We start from the raw sequence: 17,108 nt of genomic DNA, 5'->3' as shown, positions 1-17,108 counted from the left end.
AAAGAAATCTGAAAAGTAAAACTGGAATTTTTAGTGAAATTATTCGCTATCCATGGATACTTTTTGGTACAATAATAGCAGAGGTAAACAAGAGTATGTGGTTTCATTAAAAACGCAATATCAAAATGACCCTGTATAAGTAGCATTAACAGAACAATGTAGTACAGTTAAGATAATCTGAATCGGTACAATTGTGCATTGTGGCCGGCGCGAAATACTGGATTCCTTTGCTCATTGTGAAACCGCTCATTGATGATAATGGATATGACCGTACGCCAGATTCCACGTCAGTTAAACAAATGGTCTGTTTTCATACTACTCGGTCTGTATGTGTTCTATTATAAGGTTATTATTACTTTAATTATAAGGTAATAAGTTAGTATATTCTGCGGTGACATTTTGTGTATTGAAACGATTAATGTATACATAATTTGATATTAAGGTCGCACGGTCCGAAATGTTTTGTGTCTTAAAGGTTAATAAGTAAGTGGTCACTGAGCAATATACCGATATACATACACACACACACACTTGCGCTTTGTATCCTCGAAGGGGTAGGCAGAAGTACAACTGGTGCACCACTTTAGTCCGTGGTTATTCCGTTTCATGACATGATAGGTGAACCTATCGCCATATCGGGCACAAAATTCCAGACTCCAGTTTAAAAAACCTATCACTGCCCGCACCAGGGTTCGTTCTCGAGACCTCAGCACTACAGTCGTACTGTAATATAATTACACCACCAAGGTATTCATTATAATCAACCGATAAAAGCGTTAGGTAATTAAGTTTTTTTTTATGAAGCTAAACCTATAAAAGCCTTACGACTTATTTATTATGTGGTTTTAAAAAAATGCTAAACCGATCAAGTAAATATTCGAAATTTAGATAATAGTACATACAAGTCATAAAGCTTTATTAATAGTAATAGCTATAGTAGTATCAGATCGTTACATAAATGGCAGGTGTTTGTTTTGTTTCAACAAAATTCCTGGAATCCGTATATATATGTATTTGTTATTCGTATATTGTATTTAATAATTAGACAGTTAAAACTGTACATTCAGTACAAAACAAACCTGTTTGTTGTTTAATTATGCTCGTTATCATGTTCGGTGCTTATTGGTGAATCATCGGCTTCGTTTGCAGAACAGGTTAGCCTTAATTCGTATGCATATGTTAATTCCTGATAGTATTTCACTTGGTACGATATTCTGGTTGCGATGAGCCGGTGTTTACGAGATATTTCAATTCTCATTTCATTCAGCTGAAAAGGGTGGGATTGGGAAATATTTGATTATAAAATAATTTCTATCCCCTGTCACTTCATGGGATGGAAAGTGCAACGGTTGCGCCTCTGCCTACCGATTTGGGGATAAAAAGGCGTTAGTGTTGTGTGAGGGATGATGTTTATGATAAGAAAGTATTGTATAGACGTAAACAAACTGAGACTTTTCTTTACGTGTAGTTTGAATATATATTAAATAATTGCACATTCTAATTTAAACATAATGAAATGTGTTGCATGAACATCCTATCAATGTTAAGAATATACTTATCAATAAAAGCAAGTCTTTAAACACCTTAATGACATCACATTCCAATCAAATGATTACATCTCTTACTTTACAAATGCTCTTTTTGTTTGCAAATGCTATGGTAACGGATGATGTACGCTAGAGATGCGCAATACAAAGGTAATTGTTCGGAACGGCCGGGACGCTCCATTAATATTGGTATATCGTATGCTCATTGCAATAATTGTTCACGGTCATGTGTATTGTGCCAATCAATATTGGAATTTAAAAGACGATGTCATCAAGGACTTGCGTCATACATTAATCTATAGTTTGATTGTAATTTAGTTATTATTGAAATTATTGATTCAGGTCAAAAGGCATCAGTCACATGGGTGACATTAAATGATCTCGTTGAAAACAGATTGGTAAAAGTAGTAGTTTTGCGTGGAATTTTTAGAGTGTATGTACCTTCATGTCTTTTGAATTTCGGAGAAAATAAGATGGCAGCTTTTTCTTATTGGTTTTAGTGATGTGTGCCCTATTTTACTTGTGGCTGTGTATTTGGATGAGATATCCAATACCAAATCGATATTCAAGCAAAATTAATGGGTTGACTCACTTCTGAGTTCATTCATGTTTTTTTAACACACCGCAATGAACATCAATTTATGACTCACTTTACATTGTTTTTTGATTTGCATTATTTGACGTAAGGAAAAGAGATTTGATAGTAAGACATTTCACACAAGTTTGATCCAAAGTTTAATATACTAAATTAACCCTTATGTACACTGTTTGTTTGCTCGCCCTAAGTGGTCTCTCTGGCCTTAATACTCGATGTGTGGTTACCTAGCGTAAACTATCGTCTGCCGAGACCTAAGTAATACCCATCGGATGTACCTCGTGATATCTTAAGACGCCTCGGACGTCGGTGAGCACGTAGAGGTGATACGTATTGATCTAAGGACGGCGGTTTGTTTTAAGGGTTTAAAAATACACGCTTGTGTGTTTTATTCTCAAGGGATAGCCAGAGGTCGTCACCAAAGCTCATCGTTTTGATAAATATTATCTCAGCCAGCATTTCCTTTACGGTTGCTTTATTAATTAGGTGGAATTTATGAAATTCCAGTTTTAGAATTTTAATTATATATTTAATTGTTTTAAAAACATTTTATTTAAGTATTATTATATTAACCAATTTGTCTTATGTTTATTAATCTTATATCTAATAATTAAGTACCGGATGTCAGTTTTTCTTATCATAATTCCCATTGTATTCTTATGATACATTTAATTGTTTACAGCGACGGAGGGCGGCGCGTGGTGCGCTCGCGACATCTCGCTGCGCGCGCAGAAGAAGTTCCTCTCGAGGGTAGGAGGAGCCACCAGCGCGCGGGCGCTCATTCTCGACGAACATGCCGCCAAGCTCCTTGACCAGGTATTGTAAAGAAAATTTATCTTTATCTGAAGGTAGTAAAGTTCTGTTTGGCACTCATTGTTGAAGATATATTTGCTCTTTGCTACGCCTTTGTCAATGTCCATTGATAGTGTCACCTGGTAAAGGATACTTTTTGACTTTTAGTTTTGAGTTATCATTCAGCATAAGCAAACCTTAAAATGCTATTCAAATCTCTGTATACACTGTATTGAAAATATATTTCATTAGTTTGTCCCTGTTTTATATTATAACATACTATCAAAAAAAATCGAAAATGGTTTAAGTAGTCGGCAATATATTGGTCACAATAGTTCTACAAGTAGTTCCAACAACTAGATATGTGATGAAGCCGCAAGGAGAATGAACTTTGCGAAACTCATCACTTCCGTGGTAACCAGATCCAGGTCATGTACAATCGGACAAGTTGGTGCTAGTACACTTCCAAACACATTTTGCTTGACCGGTCTAATGTCCCGAGATATTTAGACACGCCCCTGTCTCATATTTCACCAATTACGACAGTTTTGGAGATGTGCGAAAGGAACAGCAGATAACTATTATTGTTTACTTTAGTTGTATTTTACTGATTGACGACGCGCACGCAACTATTGAGTACCAGTAGTAATTTGCTCACAATTATTGTTTCGTTTACGGACACCGATATCTTGCCACTACGTAGGCTTATGTTCGTTTACTGGACTCTTAATTACTTAGTCGCCGACCCTTCATGTGACTACTGCACCATGGATTATATATTCCGGGAATTAAATATTACAGTAAGTAAATCAGTCATACTATACTATATAATATTTTAATATTAATTTTAACTAGTGGACGTTAATATGCGTGGGAAAAATATCGTCAGCGCAGAGAACTAATAATTAAAATTTTGCAGTTTTGAGAAAATCGCGGTTTATGGCTTTTTTTTTAATTATTGGTCATTATAATTAATTATATTTAAAGCCAACATAGACCACCATTTTAAGCTCTTTTAAATATAATTATAATATTATTGAGTTTTGATGAATACTTATTCCTTTAATTGTGTAAAACAGACTTCAATATGCTACTTATTATATTTTATATTAATCCTTAAGTTATCCTATCTATCGTAGGGTCAAATATGATTAGTCATTGGTGTGTTTTTTTTGCCAAAAAAATTAACATAGTGCTATTAATCATACTTGTAGTAATCTATGTAGTATGTTATTTAAGTTGCTTTACGTATAATCAAATGTCAAAATATTGAAAAGAATTATAATTGGAAAACTCAAAAAGTACTCAATGCAAAAATAAACTACTTCGACGGGTATACTCACTATAGTTATAGGTGTTACCTATCTTTTCTTGATCTCAGTTAAAAGTTCAGAGTTTTCGATATTGAAACAGCAGTAGCATTAAGCGTAACTTTTACCGTCGACTTTTAATAGTAAACTCTAATTTAATGTTGGGAATATATTAAGACAGGCCGGTAAGCCTTTTAGTCTAGTCAATAAGCTCAAAAAGGTGTCAAATTATGTATTATAAAGATGCAAAAATATGAGTGATAGCTCATTCGATTTGGATAACATGACGTCTAGAAAAATAATCTTTAGTATTCATTGGCACTTAAAAAATATAATTGTTATTAAGAGGATAAAGAGGTTCTTCGATAACTTAAAAAATATTAATATTTAAGAAATAAGGAGGAAATTTCCAATTTAAAGAAGTCACGACGCCCGAAATTCTATCTCCTTTATTAATAATTTTTATTTAATGCCAAAAATATAGACGAGTATAAATAATTTATGGATAGGCGATAATTTGTTTTTATTACAGTAATATTGCATAGCCAACATTTTTATTGCTGCACATGTGCAGTTTAAAAGTGTAAAGATTTCACATAAAAAGGGTCTTTTGTTAGAGGACGACATTTTTTATGTTTTTGTTAACCCCGGTTCCACGTCGACGCCTTTATCGGAAAGCGGCGTCCATTGTTTATTGAATTTAGACGAGTTTAAAGATTTTAAGTAGTGGTATTATGATTTCTTACTAGAGTAATTAACTATGTCGGCGCGTTTGTAAGATCCGCTTATAGACGTTTAAGTTCCACCCAGTTTAACCCAGAGGTTTCTGTTATTATTGTTTCTTTTACAACTACATAATATGTAGCACTGAATTAAAGTAGAATTACAATCCGATTTAATGCAAATTTGGGATTTTTATCTCAATAAAATGTGTGCAATTATGGAAAACAGAGCTGATTTTTTTTTTTACTTAATTTGGATTATTTCGTACTTGACCCACGTATTTTGTGTCGGCCGCACTGGCGTTCTGCTCCCATATAAATTTTATTATTTTGGCACTGTAGTCATTACGTTAAAATATTATTAGAATAATAGATTTTAGTAATTAATATATAATTTAATTGTATTACAGAGAACCACTGTCCCTCGATGGATACACTAGGATGCGGATGAGAGCTCCATCGCTAACCGATCCAGAGCGCACACTCTACTCAACCTGCCTGCTGAGCGTATCAAACTTGTAATGAATACAATTAAATCATATCACTGAAGTAACAAAAAAATGTGTTTTATTTACATGGACTTTCTACGAAATTTCATTTTACATGTGTATCTCATTATTTGTTGGTGTTGCAAATATATTATCTACTATATTCGATTTTAACTTTTGATAATTATATATCGTAGCGATATGTGCATGAGCCTCATCGACTGGTTCACAAAACGAGCCTATTGAAATAAATCATTTTATTTGAAAGATTTGATTGTGAGATTTAAAAAAAAATATTTACTTTAAATATTACACTTAAAATGAACTCTGCAAATATAAACGTTATTACATTTGGAAGGCATCCCGAAAAAAGTTAAGTAATCAAAAATCTTGTTTAGTTATCTCTGAAAATATTTACTGCGAATAACATTTTTTTCAAATTTTCTTATTTTTTAAATTTTTCCAACACAACAACAACACTTACTTAGGTAAAAAAAAAACAGGTAGTTATATCTTTTGACGAATCGTGAAATTATTTGTATGAATTACTCAGCCATGACTTTTCTTTCTTATTTTTCTTATCAATGAAGGGTCTAAAATTATTATTGTAATGACTCCAAAGTACTAATTTTTGGCACATTATTATTCAATAAGTTTGAGGTTGGTTGGAATTTATTCGAAACAAAAAACCAGCGCCCATACAACAAAACGGACATGTCCTTTAAAAAGTAAATAAAATGTTCAAAAAAGCATAAAAAAAATTGAGAAAAAATATAATAATTTCTAATAATGAAACGAATAACAATAATTTATGATTATGTGAATGATTTAACGAATTAAATAAACTGAACTGTTTAAGTAATTTATATAATTCAAAATTCAATCATAATATGCAGCTATTAAATCGGTAAAAAAAAAAATCAATAACTGTAAGTTGATTATAGACTTTGGGTTTTAACTCAGCGAAAACTAAATAATTGGCTAAAGAAAGTAACTAAAATTTACAAATTGGACATGTGCAGCAATAAAATGTTAGCCTTGCAAATATTATTGTAATAAGAATTCAAATCAACGCCTACACTTATAATCTTTAAATGCCTCTAAATTCAATAGCATAACAATCGACTCAGTTTAACGATAAATGCGTCCACGTAAGACCGGTGTCAATACAAACATTGATAAAAATGCGCTCTTTAACAAACAATTTTTATGTGATATATTTATTCTTTTCAAACAACATCTGTAGCAATAAAAATGTTGGCCTTTCAATATTACTCTAATAAAAGCATATTACCGCCTACACATAAAATCTTTAAACTCGCTTCAAATTAAATAAATAATAATCGCTGCATATCGATAAATAGTCCAATTAACTACTTCAAAAAGGTGTTAAATAGTTCAAATTAGGATGAAAAAAGGTATTTCGTTATTAACTCAAAAACTATTCATATCTATACTATTATATAAAGCTGAAGAGTTTGTTTGTTTGTTTGTTTGTTTGTTTGTTTGTTTGAACGCGCTAATCTCAGGAACTACTGGTCCAAACTAAAAAATTCTTTTTGCGTTGGATAGCCCTATGTTCGTGGAGTGCTATAGGCTATATATCATCACGCTATACCCAATAGGAGCGGAGCAGTAATGCCTAATCTCAGGAACTATCGGTCCGAACTGAAAAATTCATTTTGCGTTGGATAGCCCTTTGTTCGTGGAGTGCTATAGGCTATATATCATCACGCTATACCCAATAGGAGCGGAGCAGTAATGGCTAATCTCAGGAACTACCGGTCCAAACTGAAAAATTCTTTTTGCGTTGGATAGCCTTTTGTTCGTGAAGTGCTATAGGCTATATATCATCACGCTATACCCAATAGGAGCGGAGCAGTAATGGCTAATCTCAGGAACTACCGGTCCAAACTAAAATATCATTTTGTCTTGGATAGCCCTTTGTTCGTGTAGTGCTATAGGCTATATATCATCACGCTATGACCAATAGGAGCAGAGCAGTAACGGCTAATCTCAGAAACTAGGAGTTTGAACTGAATAATTCTTTTGTGTTGGATAGCCCTTTGTTCCTGGAATGCTATAGGCTATATTTATCATCACGCTATGCCCAATAGGAGCGGAGCAGTAATCGCTAATCTCAGGAACTACCGGTTCGAACTGAAAAATATTTTTGTGTTGGATAGCCCTTTGTTCCTGGAGTGCTATAGGTTATATATCGTCACGCTATGACCAATAGGAGCGGAGCAGTAATGAAACATGATGCAAAAACGGGGACAATTTATTAGTTTTGAGAGCTTCTGTTGCGTGCGCTGCGTAAACGGTTAAAGTTATGCAACAATAATGTATGACGGGATTGTTCCTCTTAAAAAGTTCTACAAAAATATCATAAAACAAAGTCCCCCGCTGCATCGGTCTGCCCGAACGTGTTAAACTTAAAAACTACCCAACGTATTAGGATAAAATTTGGTATGGAGACAGTTTGAGACCCTGGGAAGAACATAGGCTCCCGGGAAAATATATAGCGTGACTTTTATAACGGAAAACTTTAGCCCGAAAAACTTTATAACGCGGGCGGAGCTGCGGGCAAAAGCTAATTTAAGATAAAAAAAGATCATTAAGAGGAAATAAAAAAAAAACAATATCTCCAAGAAGCTAATAATTTTAGGTCAATTATTTTAACTTTAATGTTAATACATATTTGTAAATACAGAGATTGGAATAAAATGTTATCGTCTAAGTTTTTGAAATAAAATAAAATAACAATTCAAATAATGAAATCTATTAACTATGATTTATTATTATAATATGAATTATTGAACGAATTGAATAAACTGAACAGTTTAAATTTTTACGATTCAAAATTCAATCATAATATTATGCAGTCATTGAATTTATTTAATAAATTAATTATAGACTATGGGTTTAAAGAGACCGAAAACTAAAAAAAAAGCTTAAAAAAGTAGCTAATCATAATTTACTAACAAAATATAGTTGTGACAAATATGGCGGAAATTGCTTTAAAATGATTATTTTTTGAATACAACATAAAGTTTGGTTTGTTAAAAGTTAAAAAGAAGGTAATCAGGCACATAATATGATATAAAATAATTAACATAATGTCGTTTCTTATTTATCAAAAAATAATGCCAAAAAAATTAACAATAAAAACACTGTAAATCGCGATTGTCTCCAAACTATAAAACTTTTGTTATTACGTTCTTTACGCCGACGATATGCATCTTACAAGTATAGGAATTATCGTCATAGCATAGACGTGCGCGCATCAATTTTAATTTCGTTTTCTATTATACACTCAGCAGCGGTTCGGTAGTGTTACGTAACGTCATTGCAGGTAGCCAGTAGGCCTACGACTGATATCGATCTATGCAATCGATTCCAAACCCCGCCTCCCAAACGTAGTAAAACAAATTTGCCAAGTTATTTTGACCCTTAGGGTGGTCGACCGCGAACTTTGCTGATTGTACATACCCTAGGGAGATCTTAAACCCGTCGAAGATTGTTACACTTACAAAATCGGTTACAAGTTTGTCGTCTTGACCTAAATAAAGTTAGCGGAAACAAACATTGTATTCAAATTTAATAGTTACACTTGTCTGGGTTGCGTAAAACACACACGAAAAATTGCTTCTCATATAAGGTTCAGTTAGTTTGTTTGTGCGGAGTTTTCAGAATATCATGATAGAATCCAGACTTTCGTTATAATGAAATATATTCATATGTTAAATTCATAAAGAAAGAACAGGCTAACAATATAAACATTTAAGTTGGCATTCAAACAGAATAGGCGCGTAATCGCCAATTGAAATTTAACCTCACGCTGGGCAGTTTCAGTATTTTGCGGAACCACAATGTACATTATTCAAAAATTATCAATAAACAATCTCTAATGTCTTAGTTTAAGTCGTCTTCTCTAATGCTCTCAATGTAAAATCCCCTATATAATAATATCAGCCTTGTTTTATATACTTGCCCACTGCTGAGCACGGGCCTCCTCTACTACTGAGAGGGATTAGGCCTTAGTCCACCACGCTGGCCTAGTGCGGATTGGTAAACTTCACACACCTTCGAAATTCCTATAGAGAACTTCTCAGATGTGCAGGTTTCCTCACGATGTTTTCCTTCACCGTTAAAATCGCCTATGTATAATGTATATTATTAAACAAAATAAAAAATCTCTAATTATTTTGTTTAAGTCTTAAACTAGTTTAATGTGTTCAAATTAAAGTCGTCTCGTCTAATAAGGATGGTGTTATGCTTTTCAACAGTCTAGCGCTATTTAAAGACAGGAACAATAAATTTGACCGTCTCAAGCATCGTTTACATCCTCAGGACCGCTTCCCGTTGCTTTGTTTATCTTTCAAGTAATAAACAAATTAGTGAGATAGCAGGAATAACTAATTAAAGGATGGATGATGTTTTGTTTTAATAGGAAAGATCCTATTATTGAAGTTTTAAATATATAATAATGTCTAAAATCGACGTAGCTTTATATTATTTGTTTCTTTAACTTATATTCGTTTTTTTATTTAAAGATCTTTATCCATACTTCTCTGTCATGTCTATTTAACCTATATGAACATAATTATTATCACACGCAACTGTATCAGTGCATAACCGTATGGATTTGCATTTTCTAGCGTTCAAAAATTTAATTACATTAATTTTCTCTACTAATGTTTGAGATATCTTCCAAAGCAATTGTACCTTAGAGCGAGCTCAGAACAGAAGTCTCATTGTTGGATATATTATACTTAAACATATAGTTGGTTATTCTCCAGTTCCTGGTGGTGCTGCGCGAGCGCGTGGAGAAGCGCGAGGCGGAGAAGCTGGTGAAGCACGTGATCAAGTCGGCGGTGAAGCTGGGCGTGCTGCGGCGGCACGGACAGCTCTCGGCCGCCGACGACCGCGCGCTCGCCTCCTTCAGGTCTAAGTTCCAGGTACGTTTAGTTACAGATTTACTACTGCGTTGTTATTAACAAAATATTATATCCTGGTTTACCGTGTTCTTGTTAAAATAATATTTATCATATAATGGTTTTGGTGTATCCTCACCAAGTTTATATTCGATTTTTAAGTAAGTAAATGACACTGCGCTTGTTGGAAAGTAGGGTGCAGTCTGATTATTATCGAGTAATTTGGAAGTCGCCGAGTTACGTTACCTACAGTTAGTACCCTATAGTTCACCGTAATAATTGTAAATATATAAATATTATAAGAGCCATGAAAGATTGAGTTGAATTGGGATGTATATTTATTCTTAATATGTAGGAACTTATATTCAATTAAAATATTCATTCGATACATTGCACTGTGTGTCACTACGCATAGAATCTTATTTTGAGAAAAGAATAATAGTTTTATGATATACTGAAAATCATTTTTTATGGAATATTCAGCATGTATTAAAAAACCATACAATTAAAATGCTTCCATGAATGTTACAGAACGTATTGATGGCGGTGGTGTCGTTCTGCGAGGTGGAGTTCTCGTACGACCGCGGGTTCCTGCAGGATGCCCTGCGCGAGTCCCACCAGTCGCTCAAGTACGTACATACTTTATTTTTAACATTTTTGTATTAGTTTGCATATTTATGCAGTCATTTAATACGAACTAGTAATGAGTAAAGACCCATGGCCTGCTATTCTAATAAAATTAAATATTTTATGCTTTTGCGAAGGATGTTGTTATATGTTATATGTTTGTTAATATTACCGCATATAAAGCTTAACGATTTTAGATTCTTACTCATACGATTCAGAGGCATTTTATTGACCCTAACGAATCTCACTTAATTTAATTCTTAAGCTTAACCGTAAATGACATTAATTTTCCAGGGCGGTGGTCGAAAGGCACCTATCAGACAAATCCGTGTCCCGTCTAGCCGGAGTCTTCGCCCTGGCCTCTCGGGGAGAACTTCTGGACTCCCTCTTCGCCGGGCAAGTAGACGAGGACGTGCTCAAACTGTCCAGGATGCTGCGCAAGGAGCTCGACCGAGGCCTGCTATAATCCCACCAGCTCGCCTCACATGAGCCGTCCTACCACTACCAAAGGTTTACCTACCATCGTAACTTGGCTGCTTGCGATATGCCCAATGGTCCTTCAGAGAGTATTCGAATAGTTGGGACTCGATGTTATATCGATTAGATTGACTTTTAAATGTTTTCAACGTGAGCAATGTCTTATGAGCGGTATTTGAAAACATTCAGTGTAGTGTAAAACTAAAATACCATATAATCATGTTAACAATTTAATTTCATTCGAGTCTTGAATCGAGTACCGGAGTTAAACATTTCGAATTCCAATTTTAAAATTCGAATGTTTGTTCTATCGATTTTGCAAACATTCGAATAGACTCCACCACTAGTGCAACCATTATAGCATCGCTCGCGGCCACGATAGCTCCGGATGCGACCGCGGCATCACGCAACAATATCGTTATCTCCACAAATGGAGATTTGATTTTTATATATATTGATAGGTTTTGTAAATATACACATGCTCCATCCGCGGACCGACTTGGAAACATTTATTACTGCCTTAAAAATATTTGTGCTCGATTTTTTTCAATATTGTACATAAGCTACTCTACGTAAGCTACGTCATCTTTTCTGTCAAAAACGAAAAAAAAAAAAAACAGAAAAATAACTTATGGCTCTACGAGTAATACCTGCTGTCATTTGTTTTAAGAATTTCTTCCGAGATCTCCAATAATTCTTACTTCTGAAGACCTTTCTGTCTATGATATCTCTATTTGTTGCATGTCGGTTTCGCGGTGTTGAGATTTCGATGTCGCTTGCGCTCTCATTCCACTAAACGCACGTTTATTTATACCAGTACGATTTACATTTCGCTTTGCTCTCTGGTCACAGAATTCGTGATACGAGTTTATTGAATACTCACTTCATTCGGCGAGACGAGATTTGTTTTAATCGAGTATTTTAAAAACATCGATAATTCTGAAAAAAGATCTCCATCGAATTAAGTTTCTGTTCTAAATTTAAATTTATGATTTTTTTATTATGTAGCAAAATGCTCTCTTTATTCGTTAAATGAATGGATTGATTCTCAGTACTGAACTAACAAATTATTTAATTAATTTTATAGACTAAATGAATTTTAACCCTCTCTAAGATAATAACTTGCCTACATGCCAGTATATCTACAGATGTGACTGTCGATGCGTTCATCTTGCCTGGTTTCGTATTCAATTTTAATTAAGCGTTATTTTAAAAAATAATAATATTAATGCATTTAATAATTTGTAAATATAATTTAAGTGATTGTATTCGAACGGTTTAGTTATTTAGTTATTAGACGAAGTTACCGTAATACAAGTACGAGGTTTCCACTACATTTACGTTTACATCACACTGTAATGCGCAGTATGGCATCTTTACAATCATAGCAGTGAATGAAAAAAAAAATGCTGTATTTAACCCGTGCGAGTTATCTGTACACCTCAAAGTTTGTTAAAAAAGTTAATTAAGTTATTTTTTTTGTTGCAATTAAATGATGGATCGCGCTGGAGGTAAATGATGTGACTGACCGAAGGGGAAGAAGGGTCGCATAACGCAATCCCACGAAAGAACAGTTGAACCGCGCGGGTTGTAATTCAGTAATTCATAATACATTGTCATTGCATACGGCCTATTACCGATGAATTATCTACGAATGTTTGTGACGGTTAAACATATTAGCCCAATGGCGAAAACATATTTATTTGGAATTATTTAAATACATTTAAAATAATATTTAAAATCATGTTTACACATCACATATTTCATATTGTCATTAAAGCGACGTCACCGGCGTAGTTTCTTCAATACATTCACTCTTAACGTAAGTAGACGATTTTATAATATAAATTGTACCAAAATGTATTCCAACTTAACAGTAAATTGAACATATCTCAAACTACAAATATTGACGTCATAATCGATTTATACTATCGAGCAAATATGACAGAACACAGTCATAAATTATTTCATAGCGTTCGCTAGCTAACGCCCCTAGACGCTGTTTATCTCAAAATTTTAATCTACACCATTGTATATCAAAATTATACACAATTTCGGACCAAAAAATTTTATTATAACAGTTCGAACATATCTGAACTATAATTCATATCTTCATTTTGTATTAGCAATAAATGTCGATATAGTGGTAGTTATTAATTGTTTTTTAAGAAGTGTATTGTAGTGCGAACAATCCCCACTATTAGACGCACATTTCTAACTCTTGCCTAATTGTGTCACTGTTTAGTGTTTGTGTTTGTGGATGCCGGCTGTGGACCGAATGTATGCGACGTCGTCCAACGTCATATAACGTAACGCGAGGTGCGGTAGTGATCATTTATTGTCTAGTGGTAACTTTGGAGCTTTAGTAGATTTTACGAGAAACGAACTTAGACGATTATTTCGGTATTATTTAATTACAAACTCATAATAATAGTTCTATATATACATATTATAACAAAATTATAATAGGCCTTTGGGGGTCTTTACTAGAGCAACGAAAGCCAAAACAACAGATTTAGATTGTTTTTGCCTGTCTGTCTGTCTGTCTGTCTGTATGTATGTACATGCAAAAACGTTTTCACAGATGTATTGCTAGAGATCTAACCTCCATAGACTCCATTTCATCAAAAAAACTTTCAAGCGGCCAGAGCCGCGAGCAAAAGCTAGTATATAATAATAACGTATTCATTTTGAAAGTTTATGCGTGAAATGAAACAAATTGACGTTGGATGGCGATTGTATAATATAAATGTGTATAGTGTGATGTCACCCAAAACACTTCACATGAGTCTACAGCCGGCATGAACTTCGTAGCTAGATGAAATCAAAGAAACGTCCAAGTAGGGAATGTATTAAAAAGACAATATGAATGTTAAATGTTAATAAATGTTGATTTCTCAACGACTAGCGACTCTATGAGAGATATTAATTTCTGCATGTAATGTTAAAATTTAAATTGATGTTAAATGTTAGCTGTTGTGTTAAGAGGCCGGATAATTAATTATTTGCGATTTTGTATCATTGGAAATACCTTTTTTATATATTTATATTAAAATATAACTTAAATGGGAAACAATCGTTCGGGTTCAATACACGTCAAAGGAGAATAATTTATAACTTAGTGGTGAAAATGAAAAATAGTAATTGTGGACAACTTTTTTATAAACGTATTGAAGCTGATACAAAAACATACTTATTATATAGAATATTGTAATACGAATTACAGAGTTTATTAACTCAAACGTATAATCTACGTATTTCTTATATTTACGCGAATGTTAGACTTTGAAATAGTTGCAATACCTACATTTGGGATAAAATCTGTAAATAGTTCAATGTGATTTACGTTTTTCGATTTTACTAATAAGTTATAATTAATCTCCCTGATGTAATAATGACACCCTCTTAATGGAACACCTGTACATGTTATTTTATTGCAGACCAAAAGCATTTATAAATCACAAGTAAATGTATAAAAATTTATATTTTATTGAAACAAATTCGCAGATTTTAGTATATTTGGGCTTAATAAATTATTTGAACCTCATAGTTCTTTTAAATGGTCAAGAGTGTATCAAGACTCAGTGAATAAATGTAAAATTCGTAGTAATTGTAAATTTATATGACATTTTAATTTTATTTTATATGTTAGTGATACAATGTGGTGTGTGATCGAATGAACAAAAAATGCGTGTAAAATTTTGCACTTGCTTCCAATTTGTAACTTTATAATAAATTGAAAACGATTACGGTCAGGTTCTAAAGATGTTTTTGTTTAGTCAAAAATATCGGTAATTGTCAGGGAAATGCTCTCTATATAGATTGATTTAAAAAAATGTTTTTAATAACATAAAACGATATTTTATAGAGTCATGTACCTTTGACGAATCATATGTTATTGACAAATATTATACCCAAGAAAATGTAGTTACTATCAAACATATAACATAAAAATATTTGTCCTAACATAGTATTCATCAGAGGCATAACATTTGGTATTTGTAACAAACAAAACAGATTCACGAGGATTGCTCGATACAATGATTACTGTAACACAATTTCGAGATATACAAAATGTGCAAGATTTAATATTGAAGCCCTATTTGAAATGGTTTTTAGCCCTCACAGCACAGTGCACCGACATGACACTAGGAGTTTGAATGAGTATATTGTCTACACAATATATAAACTAAGCTGATTATGTATAATTTTTTGTTAAGCCGTGTTATGTGTAAGATTTGATATCAAATATACAATTGGTAAAGAGTTTTTGTGTTTTTATTTAATATTATAATAATATCAGCCCTATTTTATACTTACTGTCCCACTGCTGGGCACGAGCCTCTACTATTGAGAGGGATTAGGCCTTAGTCCACTCTGCTGGCCTAGTGCGGATTGGTAGACTTTACACACCCTCAAAAATCTTATACAAAACTTCTCAGGTATGATGGTTTCCACACGTTGTTTGCTTCACCGTTAAATCAAGCGATAATTCGCAAAAAATGTAATAAATAAAACTACAAAAGTCAGAGGCGTGCCCTTGCGTTTTGAATCTGTGGACATTCGTATTGACAGTCCATTCTATACTCGACTAAGCTATCGCCACCTTTTTTGTTTATTTAAACAAAAATGTTTTTGTGTTTTGTTAAACATAATCCTAATTGAGAATCCCTGTTACCACAATACCAGCACGCTACGATGAGCGTTTTTTCTGATTTCAATAGTGGGGTGAAATCTTAATTCATTATCAAAAAAACAATTGCAAGTCGCATCATAAGTTTTTTATAAGGGCAGTTGATCAATAAGTTTTAATAAAATGAAAATAATAGTGTTCACTTAATATATTCCAATGAACCGAAAATTAATATACTGTATTTGCACACAAGACAATTTTCACGCGGGCGCAGCCATGATCAAAACCTAGTCTCATAATTGCAGATATTCACTTGAGAGAAGAACAGGAACATAACATTCTGTATGTCAACGATGTCGAAGCATATTATTACTAGTTTAGATAGCTTAGTTGATAAATTTAGTTTATTTGATATAGGTCCGAATGGGTATAAAAATTCCTGACCAATATTGATCAATATTGTTTCATTATCGTGAGATCTGATGAGATTCCTTGCCCAAGGGCCAAGATTAAGGTCTATATTTGGTGTATTTTAAAGTTTAGCAACAGAATATTCTGCTCTAAAGAGTAATAATATTGTTTGTAACTTCTTCGAATATAGATAGTAATAACGCGCGTTGCAGAATGAGGTTACCTATAATAACTATTAACAAAGTAATAACTTAGTAAAGGAAATTGAATTAATTTAACAACACATTGTTGATATCCTCATTTTGCAACACCCTGTATAAAGGGAAGGTGGAATGGGATACAAAATAAAACAAACAATCATTGTGAAAGCACCAGTCAATAATTTATTCACTAATATCTCTTTAGTATACAAATCTGTTATGCGAAGTGGATGTTCTACGAGTGTTATGCCGTTTATATTGTGTATTTACGTAGCCTCCAACCGAAACACATTGCGAACCACGTGTATTCAAATTTAAATATTAGGCATTTTTAATATCAATAAAAAAATATAATTACTGCATGGAAAT

At 33.2% G+C, this 17,108-nt stretch overlaps 1 protein-coding gene across 1 annotated transcript in view; it reads left to right on the top strand.

Moving 5' to 3' along the window:
- The window catches only part of LOC115451172 (tumor necrosis factor alpha-induced protein 8-like protein), an 84,177-nt gene extending 68,415 nt beyond the window's left edge, over window positions 1-15,762 (top strand). Inside the window, exons 3-6 of the mRNA XM_037436395.1 lie at window positions 2,825-2,958; window positions 10,257-10,415; window positions 10,923-11,020; window positions 11,313-15,762. Of these exons, the coding sequence (XP_037292292.1) occupies window positions 2,825-2,958; window positions 10,257-10,415; window positions 10,923-11,020; window positions 11,313-11,484 (563 nt within the window). The 3' untranslated portion in view covers window positions 11,485-15,762. The remainder of the gene's footprint in view (window positions 1-2,824; window positions 2,959-10,256; window positions 10,416-10,922; window positions 11,021-11,312) is intronic.
- The last annotated feature ends 1,346 nt before the right edge of the window (window positions 15,763-17,108 follow it).

This window comes from Manduca sexta, chromosome 8 (assembly GCF_014839805.1).
Source record: "Manduca sexta isolate Smith_Timp_Sample1 chromosome 8, JHU_Msex_v1.0, whole genome shotgun sequence".
NCBI classification, from domain to species: Eukaryota; Metazoa; Arthropoda; class Insecta; order Lepidoptera; family Sphingidae; genus Manduca; species Manduca sexta.
This window is presented reverse-complemented; position numbering and strand designations above follow the sequence as displayed.